The sequence below is a fragment of the Artemia sp. Qi Xiang Cuo genome, chromosome 4, assembly GCF_049724085.1.
Source record: "Artemia sp. Qi Xiang Cuo chromosome 4, ASM4972408v1, whole genome shotgun sequence".
In the NCBI taxonomy this organism is placed as follows: domain Eukaryota; kingdom Metazoa; phylum Arthropoda; class Branchiopoda; order Anostraca; family Artemiidae; genus Artemia; species Artemia sp. Qi Xiang Cuo.
Genome location: NC_142797.1, coordinates 80,320,002 through 80,338,067, shown reverse-complemented (window position 1 = coordinate 80,338,067; position 18,066 = coordinate 80,320,002). Strand labels below are relative to the sequence as shown.

The 18,066-nt window shown below is 32.3% G+C and overlaps 2 protein-coding genes across 2 annotated transcripts in view; both read right to left on the bottom strand.

The window, feature by feature from the left end:
- LOC148953481 (uncharacterized) overlaps positions 1–2,518 on the bottom strand; it is a 49,819-nt gene extending 47,301 nt beyond the window's left edge. The window contains exon 1 of the mRNA XM_089088557.1: positions 2,390–2,518. The gene's annotated coding sequence lies outside the window, so the exon portion shown is untranslated. The remainder of the gene's footprint in view (positions 1–2,389) is intronic.
- Positions 2,456–18,066, bottom strand: part of LOC148953480 (uncharacterized) — a 55,401-nt gene continuing 39,790 nt past the window's right edge. Inside the window, exons 9-12 of the mRNA XM_089087975.1 lie at positions 17,159–17,442; positions 15,105–15,321; positions 3,602–3,739; positions 2,456–2,514 (exon numbers count right to left, since the gene is read on the bottom strand). Coding sequence (XP_088944101.1) covers positions 2,456–2,514; positions 3,602–3,739; positions 15,105–15,321; positions 17,159–17,442 — 698 coding nt within the window. The remainder of the gene's footprint in view (positions 2,515–3,601; positions 3,740–15,104; positions 15,322–17,158; positions 17,443–18,066) is intronic.

Sequence of the window (18,066 nt, the reverse complement as noted above, 5' to 3'; positions counted from 1 at the left end):
GGGCGTGAGAGGGGGGTTAGTTGCCCTCCAATCACATTCGACTAATAAAAATGGCACTAGCCCTTTGAATTTCCAATTGAACGAGCCCTTTTTCAAGTTTCTACCGACAAAGATATCAATAAAAACCTTATATGCCCCCAGGGCATAACGTATAGCCCTTGCCCTAAAGACTGTGGGGAGAGTGTCCCGGTCAAAGGTATAACTTCCTGAACTTTAAACTGCGTGGAACAAAATGGCTATATAAAAATTTGGATTGGACATGTTTAGGGAAACGGTGGGCGTGGAAGAGGTGTTAGTTGCCTTCCAATCACTTTCAACTATTAAAAGTTTCCAATCGAATGAGCCCTTTTTGAAGTTTCTTCGACAACGCGTTCTATAAAAATCGTATATGCCCCAAGGGCATAACTTACAACCCTTGCCCTGAGGACTGTGGGGGAGTGTCTTCCTCAAAAACATAATTTCTATCTGGAAATCCACAACACTGAACAAAATGGCTATCTAAAAATTTTGATTGGATTGTTTAGAGAAATGGTGGGCGAGAGAGGGTGGCTAGTTGCCCTCAAATAACTTTCGACTATTAAAAAGGGTACAAGACCTTTGAATTTCAAATCGAATGAGCCCCTTTTCAAGTTTCTACGACACAGATTTAAATAAAAACTTTTATCCCCCCAGGGCATAACCTTATATGGCCCCAGGGCATGACTTAAAACCCTTGCCCCGAGGGTTGTGGGGGAGTGTCCTCCTCATAGAGATATTTTCTATCTGGAAATCAATTACGCTGAACAAAATGGCTATCTCAAAATTTTGATTGGATATCTTTGGATGAATGATGGGCGTGGGGGGGGGAGGCTAGTTTACCTCCAATCACTTTCGACTATTAAAAAGGGCACTTGCCACTCAAATTTCCAATCTTATGAGCCCTTTTTGAAGTTTCTACGACAACTCCTTCGATACGAAGTGCCTGTCGAAGAAAAAAAACACATTGTGGCCACATCGTTCTTTGCGCTAGCATGCTGCCTATGATATTACTGATTCACTAGATGAAGGTCAACAAGCTTTAGTGATTTTTCTTGATGTCGCCAAGGCGTTTGACAACGTAAATCATTCGTTGCTTCCTTCTAAACTTATGTCTCATAGTTTTCAACGCAAGCTATTAATTTTTTTGCATCTTACCTTTCCGGGAGACAACTAGATTGTGTTGATAAATCTTGTGATCTTCGTTCCAAAACCTTTCCCTTTAATTGCGGAGTGCCTCAGGGATCTGTCCTTGGGCCTATTCTACTTCTTCCTTTTATAAATCATTTGCCTGAAGTTTTGCCTCTTTGTAAAATTATAATGTTTGCTGATGATGTAGTAATTTTTGCTTCTCACTGGGACCTATCAGTTCTTTTCCAGAACCTCGAAAGTACGTTACTAACTGTATCTGATTGGTATTTAAGGTATTTACAAGCTCTTAATGAAAAAAATGCCAATATATGTTATTTTCTTGAACTGAATGAGTAGTGTCAGATAACTTCTCTCATTTCTTGAATGGTCTTGAATTAAAATGGGTAGATCAGTTTAAATATCTTGGGATTATTTAAATGAAAATTTGTCATTTCATAAATATCTAAAAACACTATCGTTAAAAACTTCCCGAAATATTGGCATGCTAATCGTCTTCGTCATTTCTTTCCTAAGGCTATTCTACAATCTATTTATTATTCTTTCGTCCACCCATATTTTCTATATTGCATTTCGGTTTGGGCATCTACCTTTTCGTCTGTTTTCAAATCTCTCCAAATACTTCAGAATAAAGCAATGAGGATTCTTTTTAACGTTGATTGCAGATCTATAGTTAGACACCTATACGGGACTTCTGGAATTTATTCTTAGGACCAACTTTATTTAATTTGCATATCTAGTATTAGTTACTCTAGCATTTCCGTATCTAGTATTTGTCATTATCAAGATAGTAATTTACCTGTAAAATTTTCCGGCATTTTTCCAACTAATTCTCAATTTTATAATTATCCTACTGCACATCGTTCAGACTTTTCGTGCGAAATTTGCCCAATATCGAGAGCGGGATTCAGCATCTTTTAAACTGGGCCAAAAATATGGAACTCAATTCCAGCATCAGTTCGAGAATGCAGCAACAAGCGACATTTTCTAAGACTGGTGAAGAAATATCTTACGAAACGCTAAGCATTTTGTTTATTATCGTTTTCTTTTTCGTTGTTGTAAAAATTAGTTAGAAAATGACTGTGTATTTTCTTTGGCCATAATTTCAGCGCTAAACTATGCCACCAGGCATGTGCGCTGTTTTATTACATTTATTTATGTATTTGTTATAAATAAAATATTCTACTCTACATAGCCATTGATTGATTTTGAAGGAAATACTTACCGCTAAATCAATCGCAGTAATTAGGGTGATATATCGTGCAGATGTTTGGTCGTTGTAGTTAGAAATCTACTGATTAGTCAGTTGAATTGAAATTTTCTGCTCAACAAATGTAGACAGAGTTGGATCTAAAAAAGAAGTAAATACAATTATTGTTCTAAGATGAAAAGTACTGATATCTGGAAAGCATATTTTTGCGTCAACTTTTAAATACATTCTTGATAGAATTACATAAGAAATAATTTTTTTTCAACTGTAATTACAGGTCGGCTCAATATCACTTAGGGATGGAATAACTGAGCTAATAAAAAGCGTGGGGGAAGTTTAATGCGCTTCAGCACATTAAAAAGCTCTGAGCCGCACTTCGTTTGGCAAGAAGATATTTATATATGTATCGAAGACACTTTATAACTGAGAAGTATACCCCTCTCTTTATAGATTTTACCAAAATCTGGGCAAAAAATACGTGAATTTAATGCTCGGGCTATATCCAGTGTGCATAGAACAAAAATTTTGAAAATGGAAGTTCTGATGCGCAGGCACAGAACCCTTTTGGGAAATATCTCTAAAAATTTAAGACTGAAATATTTTAAAAGAAGCACAAGAAATGTTTATAGGCTGATACTATCGACCATCATCGAGATCTTTCGCTTTTTTGGGTATAGGCGTAATCTGGCCAATAAAAAACTGTTGAGGTACAATACCAGAAGAAATAGACATTTGTAAAAGTAACGAAAGGATGCTGCGACAGAAGATCACTAGAACGTTGAAAATGTTTAGCAGATATTAAATGTATCTTGCATTAAATGTATTAAATGTATCTTGCATTAAATGTATTAAATGTATCTTGCAAATAGTCTTTGGTTTCCACTAAAGTTTGTATTTAAGTATTTTTGAGATTCATTATATCAAATGTAAAAAATTTCTTTTTATTTTTTTTTATTTTAGTTGTTCTTTATATATATTTTTAGTAATTTTATTTATTTTTTATAGATAAATATTTTAATAATTATTGTATTTTATATTTCATTATGTTATATTATCAAAGTTTCTTTATTTTTTATCAATATTTGTTAGAGACCTATATACCTTTTATACAGATTTCTATAATAACATAATATGTTGTTATTAAGCATTGTTTCTTGTTTTTAAGTTATCAATTATTGTGAAACTAAATAAAAAATGATAATGATAATAATAATTAATAGTTCTTACCTAAATAGCAAGTTCCTTTGATTACAGTTTGCGGAAAATAACAGTTAAACTGGAGTCCTATTTCATTAGCTAGGACTGTGCAAACTTGTCCAAGTGAACAAGTATCATCAGTACAAAGACTTGCATCAATTTGTATCACTAAAAACAAAGAGTTAAATACGATGAGGCTACATATTAAATATTGCATGTTACATATTACATATTACACACATACTAAATATAACATATTACATTTTAAACGACGTTTAATACAATCTTATGCAATATAGAAAATAGCAATGTATAAGCAATGTTAATAAGGCAATTCAACTAATAAACTACTTTAAATATTATAACATGAATTATACAAAAAAGTAATTAAGATTAATAGCACTGGACTCGGGTTTCTTCGCCCAAAAGGATGAAATGTATATAAGTTCGCATAGCAGATGCGTAGAAAAGCATTTGTTATTCAGTATTATCATCTCTTTCTCGTTTTTTGTGCTGATAGTTTTTAATATTAAGAAGAGAAGCTATTTATTTTTGATCCATTATACCACAAATCGATGCGTTTAACAATACTTTATATAATTGAAGATTTTATATAATATATATAATTATTGCAGAAACAAATTTTCTACCCTACTCAAAAAGTGGCGGAACGAAACTCTCTTTTAAACCCTAAGAAAATTGACAGTTTTTCTGGTGCTATGTATTTTCATACAGTTGTCAAAATATTATGTGAATGACACCAGACGCAATAAGGTATCCCTAGAATATAAATGGAATTAAAGAGTAGAATGCGCATTCTGGATTCTAAGAGACGTATAGGAATTTCCATGCTATTCTACGAGACGCATAGGAATTAAAATGCTATTTGCACAGTCGTATAGGAATTACCATACTATTTGCTTGAAGCTATAGGAAAAACATTTCCAGAGCATGTACTTATGGATTTGGGTGGATTATGTTCTTTCCTATGCTATTCTAAGGGTTTATGTTCCTTCTCATACTATTCTATAGCGCTATGTTCCTTCCTATGCTATTCTAAGGGTTTGTGTTCCCTCTCATCCTATTCTAAGGGTTTATGTTCCCTCCCATGCAATTCTATAGCGCTATGTTCCTTCCTGTGTTATTCTATGGGACCTCTACACGTGATTAAAAACACGTTTTGAAACTACATGCTATTTGCTTGCCTTTCCTTGGTACCTTTCCAAACGAGAGGGGATTCCTCACTGGCTCCTACACATTGCAAAAAGCGATATATTTTTTTTGGACAATTGCCTTAACTCGAGAGTAGTTTGATTCAGAATGTAACATGTCTAGAATTGATGCCAATATGCTATTGAATCATTTACCAAAAAAATAACTCTATTTACAAAAAAAGGGTTTAGCATTTGCGAATTGAGTTCTAAGAACGATATTAACTAACGTTTGAATAATAGGAGCATGAATGATTCTAATTAGTGACTGTACCGTTTGAGGATAGAGAAAAAAAGGGATAAGGAATTCGCAAATTGGACTATACAAACGATCTTATTTCAATAATAGGGAAAAAAACAGAGCTAGATAGTATTTAAGAATTGGATTGTATGAAGGTGGAGAAAAAAAATGATTAAACTGACTAGCAGTTAAGGTAACCCCGAAGGGCTTGTTAATTCATACCTTATTTATTATAAATTTGGAACAACATAAATCTATGAAAACTGTTAATGATGATAGAATGACATTGTGAGTTGACCTAGCTCTACCTCTCGATGTGTTCTGTATAATACACAAGTGGTGTTTGAACAGTGTTGTCAGATTAAAATAGAGTCTAACGTTATAGTATACTAAAACTTGATACTAAGAGAGATGTACACGGCAAGAAAATAATTTTAATAATGAAATTCAGAACAAACCTTAGAAATCCTTGCAAATCAAGTAGTAAGGTGTATGTGAGTACGAACCACCAAGGATCATAAGCACCAACGACCCTAACCAGCAGAGACATCAACCCCCCAAAGGTCCCGTATCCCCAAACTCGAAGGGCGCCCCCCCTCCAAATTTTTGGCCCCCCTCCCCATTTTTTTTATTTTATTTTTTTTAACATGATATATTTTTTTCAACTTTTTTTTACATATTTTCGAACATGTTTTTACATGTTTTGAGAAGACCCAAAAATAACCTCCGTAGTGTGTTGTCGTGGTTTAACTTGTCATAGTTACATTCTCTTGATTTTAAAAAGTTCATTTTGGTCTTTTTTCATTGAAATGCAGGAGATGAACTACTTCAGTAGTGTTTGTTGTGCATTCTCTTGATTTTTTAAAGTTTATTTTAAATTTCTTTCCTTGAAATGAAAGAGTCGGAATATGTCAGTACTGTTTTGTCGTGGTTTACCTTGTCACAGTGACATTTTCCTGATTTTTCAAAGTTCTTTTTTGATTTTTATATACTATTGAGTTTTCAAAGTTCATTTTGAATTTCTGTCGTTGAAATGTAAGAGTTTGATTATTTAAGTAGTGTTTTTATCGCGGTTTACCTTGTCACAGTTACATTCTCTTAATTTCTCAAAGTTCATTTTTAATTTCTTTCGTTGAAAAGAAAAAGTTTGAATGTTTCATTAGTGTTTGGTCTTGCTCTACCTTACCAGAATTACATTCTCTTGATTTTTTAAACTTCATTTGATATCTATTTCATTGAAATTAAATAGATGGAATACTTAAATAGTGCCTTGTTGTGTTTTACCTTATCAGAGTTACATTCTCTTGATTTTTCAAAGTTCATTTTGGATTTTTTTATTGAAATGCAAGAGTTGGAATATTTCAGTAGTGTTTTGTCGTGGTTTACCTTGTCAAAGTTACATTCTCTTGATTTTTCAAAGTTCATTTTGGATTTTTACATTCTCTTGATTTTACAAAGTTCACCTTGTCACAGTTACATTCTCTTAATTTTTCAAAGTTCATTTTGAATTTCTTTCGTTGAAATGCAAGAGTTGGAATATTTCAGTAGTGTTTTGTTGTACTTTATTTTGTCACAGTTACATTCTCTTGATTTTTAGAAGTTCATTTTGAATTTCTTTTATTGAAATGAGAGTGTTGAAATATTTCAGTAGGGTTTTGTTGTGTTTTACCTTGTCATAGTTACATTATCTTGGTTTTTCAAAGTTAATTTTGGACTTCTTTCGTTGAAATGTAAGATTTGGAATATTTCAGTAGTGTCCTGTTATGCTTCACCTTTTCAAGGTTACATTCTCTTAATTTTTCAAAGTTCATTTTGGATTTCTTTCGTTGAAATACAAGAGTTGGAATATTTCAGTAGTGTTTTGTCATGGTTTAACTTCTCACAGTTACATTCTTTTAATTTATTAAAATTAATTTGGAATTTCTGTTGCTGAAATGCAAGAGCTAGAATATTACAGGAGGGTTCTGGCTTGATTTACCTTGTCACACTTACATTGTCTTGATTTTCCTATGCTAATTTTTAATTTCTTTCGTTGAAATGAAATAGTTGGAGTATTTCAATATTGGTTTCTCATACTTTACGTAGTCATAATAACAAGCTCTTGATTTTTCAAAGTTTAATTTGGATTTTTACATTCTCTTGATTTTTCAAAGTTCATTTTGAATTTCTTTCGTGAAATGCAAGAGTTGGAATATTTCAGTAGTGTTTTGTCATGGTTTACCATGACATTTCGTTGAAATGCAAGAGTTGGAATATTTCAGTAGTGTTTTGTTGTGCTTTACCTTGTCCCAGTTACATTCTCTTGATATTTCAAAGTTTATTTTGCATTTCTTTCATTGAAATGAAATAGTTGGAATAATTCCGTAGTGTTTTATCGTGGTTTACCTTGTAACAGTTACATACTCTTGATTTTTTCAAAGTTCATTTTGGATTTTTTTCGTGAAATGCAAGAGTTGGAATATTTCAGTAGTGTCTTGTCGTGGTTTACCTTGTCACAGTTACATTCCCTTGATTTTTCAAAGTTCATTTTGGATTTCTTTCGTTGAAATGCAAAAGTTGGAATATTTCAGTTCGCGCGAGTACTGAAATACTCCAACTCTTGCATTACAACGAAAGAAGTCCAAAATGAACTTTGAAAAATCAAGAGAATGTAACTGTGACAAGGTAAACCATAACAATACACTCCTAAAATATTCCAACTCTTGCATTTCAATGAAAGAAACCCAAAATGAATTTGAAAAATAAAGAGAATGTAACTGTGACAAGGTAAACCACGAAAAAACACTAATGAAATATTCCAACTCTTGCATTTCAACGAAAGAAATGTAAAATGAACTTTGAAAAATCAAGAGAATGTAAGTATGATAAGGTAAACCATGACAAAACACTACTGAAATATTCCAACTCTTGCATTTCACGAAAGAAATTCAAAATGAACTTTGAAAAATTAAGAGAATGTAACTGTGACATGGTAAACCACGACAAAATACTACTGAAATATTCCAACTCTTGAATTTTACGAAAGAAATTCAAAATGAACTTTGAAAAAAATCAAGAGAATGTAACTGTGACAAGGTAAAGCACAACAAAACAATACTGAAATATTTCAAATCTTGCATTTCAAGGAAAGAAATCCAAAATGAACTTTGAAAAATCAAGAAAATGTAACTGTGACGAGGTAAAGCACAACAAAACAAATTTCAACGAAAGAAATCTACAATGAACTTTGAAAAATCAAGAGAATGTAACTGTGACACGGTAAACCGCGACAAAACACTACTGAAATATACCAACTCTTGCATTTCAATAAAAGAAATTCAAGATGAACTTTGAAAAATCAAGAGAATGTCACTGTGACAAGGTAAACCACGACAAAACACTACTGAAATATTCCAACTCTTGCATTTCAGGAAAGAAATTCAAAATGATCTTTTACAAATCAAATGAATGTTACACTGAAAAGTTATAGCACGACAAAAACACTATTGAAATATTCTAAGTCTATCACTTTAACAACAGGAATAAAAAAGGAACTTTGAAAAATCAGGATAATGTGACTGTGACAAGGTAAATCACAACAAGATAGTACTGAAATATTCCAACTCTTGCATCTTAGCGAGAGAAATCCAAAATGAACTTTGAAAAATTAAGAGAATGTAACTGTTACAAGGTAAACCATGACAAAACATTACTGAAATATTCCAACTCTTGCATTTCAATGAAAGAAATTCAAAATGAACTTAGAAAAATCATTAGAATGTAACTGTACCAAGGTAAAATACGACAAAACACTACTGAAATAATCCAACTTTTGCATTTCAGTGAAAAAACAATTCAAAATGAACTTTGAAAAATTAAGAGAATGTAAAAATCCAAAATGAACTTTGAAAAATCAATATAATGTAAGAGTTGAAAGGTAAACCAAGACAAAACACTACTGAAATATTCCAACTCTTGCATTTAAATGAAAGAAATCAAAATGAACTTTAAAAAATCAAGAGAATGTAACTGTGACAAGGTAAATCATGACAAAACACTACTGATATATTTCAATACTTGTATTTCAAGGAAAGAAATCCAAAATGAACTTTGAAAAATCAAGAGAATGTAACTGTGAGAAGGTAGACCACGATAAAACACTATTGAAAAATTCCAACTCTTGCATTTCACGAAAAAATTCAAAATGAACTTTGAAAAATCAAGAGAATGTAACTGTGACATGGAAAACCACGACATAACACTACTGAAATATTCCAACTCTTGCATTTCACGAAAGAAATTCAAAATGAACTTTGAAAAATCAAGAGAATTTAAAAATCCACAATAAACTTTGAAAAATCAAGAGAATGTAACAGTGACGAGGTAAAGCACAACAAAAAAAACTTCAACGAATGAAATCCACAATGGACTTTGAAAAATCCAGAAAATGTAACTTTGACACGGTAAACCCCGACCAAACACTACTGAAATATTCCGACTCTTGCTTTTCAACAAAATAAATTCAAGATGAACTTTGAAAAATCAAGAGAATGTCACTGTGACAAGGTAAACCACGACAAAACACTACTGAAATATTCCAACTCTTGCATTTCACGAAAGAAATCCAAAATTAACTTTTAAAAATAAAGAGAATGTAAATGTTACAAGGTAAACCGCAAGAAACACTACTGAAATATTCCAACTCTTGCATTTCAACGAAAGAAATTCAAAATGAACTTTGAAAAATCAAGAGAATGTAACTGTGAAATGGTAAACCACGACAAAACACTTCTGAAATATTCCAACTCTTGCATTTCAATGAAAGAAATCAAAAATGAACTTAGAAAAATCAAGAGAATGTAACAGTGACAAGGTAAACCATGACAAAACACTACTGAAATATTCCAATTCTTGCATTTCAAGGAAAGAAATCAAAATGAACTTTGAAAAATCAAGAGAATGTAACTGTGACAAGGTAAACCATGACAAAACACTACTGAAATATTTCAATACTTGTATTTCAAGGAAAGAAATCCAAAATGAACTTTGAAAAATCAAGAGAATGTAACTGTGAGAAGGTAGACCACGATAAAACACTATTGAAAAACTCCAACTCTTGCATTCCACGAAAAAATTAAAAATGAACTTTGAAAAATCAAGAAAATGTAACTGTGACATGGTAAACCACGACAAAACACAACTGAAATATTACAACTCTTGCATTTCACGAAAGAAATTCAAAATGAACTTTTAAAAATAAAGAGAATGTAAAAATCCAAAAGGACCTTTAAAAAATCATGAGTATGTAACTGTGACAAGGTAAAACATAACAAAAAAAATTTCAACGAAAGAAATCCACAATGAACTTTGAATAATCAAGAAAATGTAACTGTGACACGGTAAACAAAACACTACTGAAATATACCAACTCTTGCATTTCAATAAAAGAAATTCAAGATGAACTTTGAAAAATCAAGAGAATGTCACTGTGACAAGGTAAACCACGACAAAACACTGCTTAAATATTCAAACTCTTGCATTTCACGAAAGAAATCCAAAATGAACTTTGAACTATCAAAAGAATGTAACTTCGACAAGGTAAAGCAAAACAAAAACTACTGAAATATTCTAACTCTTGCATTTCAACGACCGAAATCCAAAAGGAACTTTGAAAAATCAAGAGAATGTAACTGTGACATGGTAAACCGCGACAAGACACTACTGAAATATTCCAACTCTTGCATTTAAATGAAAGAAATTTAAAATGAACTTTGAAAAATTCAAGAGAATGTAACTGTGACAAGGTAAAGCACAACAAAACACTACTGAAATATTCCAACTCTTGCATTTCAATGAAAGAAATCCAAGACAAACTTAGAAAAAAATCAAGAGAATGTAACTGTGACAAGGTAAAGCACAGCAAAACACTACTGAAATATTCCAACTCTTGCATTTCAATGAAAGAAATCCAAAATGAACTTTGAAAAATCAAGAGAATGTAAATTTGACAAGGTAAAGCACAACAAAACACATTTCAACGAATGAAATCCACAATGAACTTTGAAAAATCAAGAGAATGTAACTGTAACATGGTAAAACACGACAAAACACTACTGAAATATACCAACTCTTGCATTTCAATAAAAGAAATTCAGGATGAACTTTGAAAAATCAAGAGAATGTCACTGTGACAAGGTAAACCACGACAAAACACTACTGAAATATTCCAACTCTTGCATTTCACGAAAGAAATTCAAAATGAACTTTGAGAAATCAAGAGAATGTGGCTGTGACAAGGTAAAACCATGACAAAACACTACTGAAATATTCCAACTCTTGCACTTCAAGGAAAGAAATTCAAAATGAACTTTGAAAAATTAAGCGAATGTAACTGTGACAAGGTAAACCACGACAAGACACTACTGAAATATTCCAGCTCTTGCATTTCAACGACAGAAATTCAAAATGAACTTTGAAAAATCAAGAGAAAGTAACTGTGACAAGATAAAGCACAACAAAACAGTTCTGAAATATTCCAACTCTTGCATTTCAACGAAAGAAATTCAAAATTAACTTTGAAAAATTAAGCGAATGTAACTGTGACAAGGTAAACCATGACAAAACATAACTGAAATATTCCAACTCTTACATTTCAACGAAGGTAATCTAAAATGAACTTTGAAAAATCAAGAGAATGTAAGTGTGACAAGTTAACCATAACAAAACACTACTGAAATAATCCAACTTTTGCATTTCAATGAAAAAAAAATTCAAAATGAACTTTGAAAAATTAAGCGAATGTAACTCTGACAAGGTAAACCACAACAAAACACTACTGAAATATTCCAAATCTTGCATGTCAGCGAAAAAAATTCAAAATGAACTTTGAAAAATCAAGAGAATGTAACTGTGACATGGTAAACCATGACAAAACACTACTGAAATATTCCAACTCTTGCATTTCAGTGATAGAAATTCAAAATGCATTTCAACGAAAGAAATTCAAAATGAACTTTGAAAAATCAAGAGAATGTAACTGTGACAAGGTAAAGCACAACAAAACAGTACTGAAATACTCCAACTCTTGCATTTCAACAAAAGAAATTCAAAATGAACTTTGAAAAATTAAGAGAATGTAACTGTGACAAGGTAAACCATGACAAAACATTACTGAAATATTCCAACTCTTGCATTTCAACGAAAGAAATCCAAAATGAACTTTGAAAAATCAAGAGAATGTAAGTGTGACAAGGTAAACCACAACAAAACACTACTGAAATAATCCAACTCTTGCATTTCAATGAAAGAAATTCAAATTGAACTTTGAAAAATCATTAAAATGTAACTGTGACAAGGTAAACTACAACAAAACACTACTGAAATAATCCAACTCTTGCGTTTCAATGAAAAAAAAATTCAAAATGAACTTTGAAAAATTAAGAGAATGTAAAAATCCAAAATGAACTTAGAAAAATAAAGAGAATGTAACTATGACAAGGTAAACCACGACAAAACACTACTGAAATATTCTAACTCTTGCATTTCAAGGAAAGAAATCCAAAATGAACTTTAAAAAATCAAGAAAATGTAACTGCGACAATGTAAACCATGACAAAACACTACTTAAATATTCCAATACTTGCATTTAAAGGAAAGAAATCCAAAATGAACTTTGAAAAATCAAGAGAATTTAACCATTACAAGGTAAACCATGACAAAACACAACTTAGCTATTCCAACTCTTGCATTTCACGAAAGAAATTCAAAATGAACTTTGAAAAATCAATCGAATGTAAAAATCCAAAATGAACTTTGAAAAATCAAGAGAATGTAACTGTGACAAGGTAAACCATGACAAAACACTACTGAAATATTCCAAATCTTGCATTTCAACGAAAGAAATCCAAAATGAACTTTGAAAAATCAAGAGAATGTAAGCTTGACAAGGTAAAGCACAACAAACACTACTGAAATATTCCAACTCTTGCATTTCATTGAAAGAAATCCAAAATGAACTTTGAAAAATCATGAGAATGTAACTTTGACAAGGTAAACCACGACAAAACACTACTTAAATAATCCAACTCTTTCATTTAAATTTATGAAACACCAAATTAAATCTGAAAAATCAAGACAATGTATATGTAACAAGGTAAAGCACAACAAAACACGACTGGAATATTCTAACTCTTGTATTTCAAGGTAAGAAATCCACTATGAATTTTGAAAAATCAAGTGAATGTAACTGTGACAAGGTAAAGCACTACAAAACACTACTGAAATATTCCAACTCTTGCATTTCAATGAAAGAAATCCAAAATGAAATTTGAAAAATCGAGAGTGACAAGGTAACTGTGACAAGGTAAACCACGACAAAACACTACTGAATTTAAGTATGTTTCATCTCATTTGAAGAAATGTAAAAAAAAAGTTGAAAAAAAATATATCATGTTAAAAAAAATTAAATCAAACAAAAACAAAATTGGGAGGGGGGCGGGGCAAAAAGTTGGAGGGAGGGGGCGCCCTTCGAGTTTGGGGATAGGAGACCTTTGGGGGGTTGATGTCTCTGCTGGTTAGGGTCTTGGTGCTTATGATCTTTGATGGTTCGTACTCACATACACCTTACTACTTGATTTGCAAGGATTTCTAAGGTTTGTTCTGAATTTCATTATTAAAATTCTTTTCTTGCCATCTACATCTCTTTTAGTATCAACTTTTAGCATACTATAACGTTAGACTCTATTTTAAACTGACAACACTGTTCAAACACCACTTGTGTATTATACAGAACATATTGAAGAGGTAGAGCTAGGTCAGCTCGCAATGTCATCCTATCATCATTAACAATTTTCATAGATTTATGTTGTTCCAAATTTATAATAAATAAGGTATGAATTAACAAGCCCTTCGGGGTTACCTTAACTGCTAATCAGTTTAATCCTTTTTTTCTCCAACTTCATACAATCCAATTCGCAAATACTATCTAGCTCTGTTTTTTCCCTATTATTCAAATAAGATCGTTTGTATATTCCAATTTGCGAACCTCTTATCCCTTTTTTTCTCTACCTTCATACGATCCAATCACTAATTAGTATCATTCACGCTCCTATTATTCAAACATTAATTAATATCGTTCATAGAGTTAAATTCGCAAATGCTAAACGCTTTTTTTTGTAAATAGAGTTATTTTTTTGGTAAATCATTCAATAGCATATTGGCATCAATTCTAGACATGTTACATTCTTAATCAAACTACTCTCGAGTTAAGGCAATTGTCCAAAAAAATATATCGGTTTTTGCAATGTGTAGGAGCCAGTAGGGAATCCCCGCTCCTTCGGAAAGGTACCAAGGAATGGCAAGTAAATAGCAAGTAGTTTCAAAACGTGTTTTTAGTCACATGTAGAGGTCCCATAGAATAACATAGGAAGGAACATAGCGCTTTAGAATAGCATGGGAGGGAACATAAACCCTTAGAATAGCATGGGAGGGAACATAAACCCTTAGAATAGCATATGAAGGAACATAGCGCTATAGAATAGTATGGGAAGGAACATAAAACCTTAGAATAGCATAGGAAGGAACATAGCGCTATAGAATAGCATGGGAGGGAACATAAACTCTTAGAGTAGCATAGGAAGGAACATAGTGCTATAGAATAGCATGGGAGGGAACATAAACCCTTAGAATAGCATGGGAGGGAACATAATCCACCCAAATCCATAAGTACATGCTCTGGAATTGTTTTTCCTATAGCTTCAAGCAAATATTATGGTAATTCCTATACGTCTGTGCAAATAGCATGGTAATTCCTATGCGTCTCGTAGAATAGCATGGAAATTCCTATACGTCTCGTAGAAGTATTTCCTATACATCTCGTAGAATCCAGAATGCGCATTCTACTTTAAAGCACCATTTTTGGTAAGCAGTGAGTGGAAGACTTCCTGGTCAAATGATTAGGAAAGAAAGATGCTCTCTTCGCTGAAATACTCTAGAATTTCGTTTATTTTTCAAAAATTTCCCAGCAAGATTTCTCATATTTGGCATTGGTAAAAAAAAGTTTTTATCAAGAGAGGTAATATAAGATGAAACCTATTTATCTTACCTTTATCTGAAATGAAGCTAGAAGTCTTAATTGAAACGTCTATTCCTGGTACGGTCAATTCTAAAATTAAATCCAATACTGAAAAGTCACTAAGCGTCAAGGAGACTTTTGCTTCAACTCCTCCACTACTGCTTTCAATTAAGGAAATCACTTGACAAACGCTAACATCTAGGCGACTGACGCTGAATATAAGTTGATCCTTCAAGACAGTGTTAAACTGAAAGAACAAGACTCAAACATAGTATATATATATATATATATATATATATATATATATATATATATATATATATATATATATATATATATATATATATATATATATATTTTATATATTTTATATTTTGATAACTTCAACTTTAGAAAAAAACACATCAAATTCCACAGATTCACAATTATTAGAATTTATTTTATGCTTTGGGTTTAGTTTCTTTCATACTTTTTGAGTTTCCTTATTAAACTATGGTGTGTTTTCGTTTTATAATTTCTAATTAGCCTGACATGCTTGTTCCTGAGACTAAAATTATAAGTTGCCGTATTTATATTTGTTCTGGTTTTGGTTAATGGTTTAAAGTTGTCGATGACGAATTTCTTGGGTTGGCTTGGTTGGGTTAAGTTTGTTTTTTATTTGTGTCAATTAATATCCAGATTTATCTATGTACAGACATATCCATAATCTTGATCTTTGTTGCCTTTGCTTCTTATGAGGAAGTGTCTCTGTTTAAATTCCTTTGGTAATTGTTCAAATCCAGATTTACCGGTGTTCAGACATATGTGTAATCTTGATCTAGGTTGAATCGGCTGCTTGGGAGGAAGTGTGTCTTTTAAATTTTTATGATGATTATTCATATCCAGATTTATTGTGTTTCAGACATATAAGAAACTGGAACGCATGCAGCTGCCAACACTCATCTTAAGATACCACTATGGTGATATGAGGCTGACCTACAAGTATAACACACAACCAGATAACCCCCCCCTTACCAAACATTCAAGTCAGCACCATACAAGAAGACACTCACATAAGCTGTCAAAACGTTTTGTCAAAACACGATCATAGCAACACTTCTTCTCCGAGCGTGTTGTCAACGATTGGAATAGCCTTCAAGTTGAAACGGCGACTGCACCTACGGCTGCGTCCTTCAAGTCCCGACTTGACAAGGAATGAAATAACAAGCCATGGAAATATGAGTGGGACTGTCCGTCCCACTCAACTACTGACTGATGCCAACTTTATCATAATGAGTGTCTTGCTAGGAGGCTGATGCCGCTTGTCATACCCAACCATCTCGCATACTCAATCCGAAGTTGCTGTTGTGCGGCGGTGTCAGCTCTATACCACTGAGAATGGTCTTTACGGGCCATACTTACCTCGTGGCCACCGCTACCGAGTGGGCTTAAATTGCATCTCTCCAGCAGACCTCTCCTGTGGCGTGTCACTGGGCCCTAACATAGTGACGAATTTTTGCCATCATTGACCCGGAGCACAACAGATCCAGTATGGACCTTAATTTGCTCCGAAGTGCGAATTAAGGTAAATTTCTATGATTATTATTCATATCCAGATTTGTTGTGTTTCAGACATATAAGAAAAATAACAAATAAACAAATACGCAACCGGGATATTTTTTTTCCGAAAAAAAAAATGCAAAATACAACATATTTTTAAGGTAGAATATTCAAACCTCTAAAGTAAAACTATATGATATGCTGAAGTTGATGGTATAATTTTCATTGTCACTTCCCTTTTAAGGGGTCTTTTCCCATTTTTTAGAATCAGGTAAAATCTTTCAGGCTTGTAGCTTCCGATAGGTTGTTTCAAACTTAAATAATTTTCTATGTCTGGAATCAAAATAAAAATCAAGTTTTTTCTTACATATATATTGATGTCAAAGATCTCATTTTATAGTTTCTATTATTTTTAGCCCGAATCATTTCTTTTTCCCGCTCATTACAAAAAACTACTGCACTAGTTTACGGATTTAATCAACAAGCCAAATTTAAACTGATAGAGTTAGCTGGAGAGAAAATTTGAGACAGAACAAAATAATTACCCATGTTGTAATTTTTTCAATAAGCAGTAGGGACTCTAAAGACTTGATAGTCACAAAGGAATCTGACCACTCAACACCACTGAGCTCCAACTGGTACACTTTTGTTAAGACTAGTTCTTGTTCTAGGATTGAAATACATCCCTTCGGTGATGGAACCACTGGAAACTGGCATCTACAGCTAAAAAAGCCCAAAGACAAATCCTTATTGCAAGTGGCACCAAGAAGAAGACACTGAGCAGCATTTTCTTCTTTGGAACAAGGATCTATGGCTGCAGCCTTTATATCTAAAACAAATAAAAAAGTACTTCAATTACGGAATAAGTAACTTTATTCATTTTGTAAAGAAAAGAAAAATAGCGTTTAATTTCGTTCTTAATGGCTAAGAACGATTATTTAATTATATAATTTAATATTTAAATTTAAATAGCCATTAATTTATATTGCAAATAGTAACTAAATCATCGAAAACAAAACCAATTGCATCGTAGTGACATTAATATTTTGCAATACTTATTGTTATTTAACCCCATCTTTATTCTATGGAAATTTATCTTCAAAGTAAAAACAAACTAACACTGAAGAGACGCATGAATGCAGAGGAAAAATTTGCAGTGATTAAGTATTGTGGTTACTTGAATTTATATATTTAAAATTTCTAAAGATTTTTTCCAAAGCTTTATTTTAGATCACTGTCGCTAGCACTGTTTTTTTTAGAGCCCGTAAACCCAAAAGGGACTGGATATATTTTATTGTTGCAAACCCCAACAGTTTGCAATGTTTTTCCTCTCATCTGAAACCCCGTCTAATAACACAAAAACTCTATCTATCAGTATAAACTATCCTTGTACAATGAAATATACTTTCGCAATACTAAAATTTCGATCTAGAACAAAACCGGAAGGAACAGA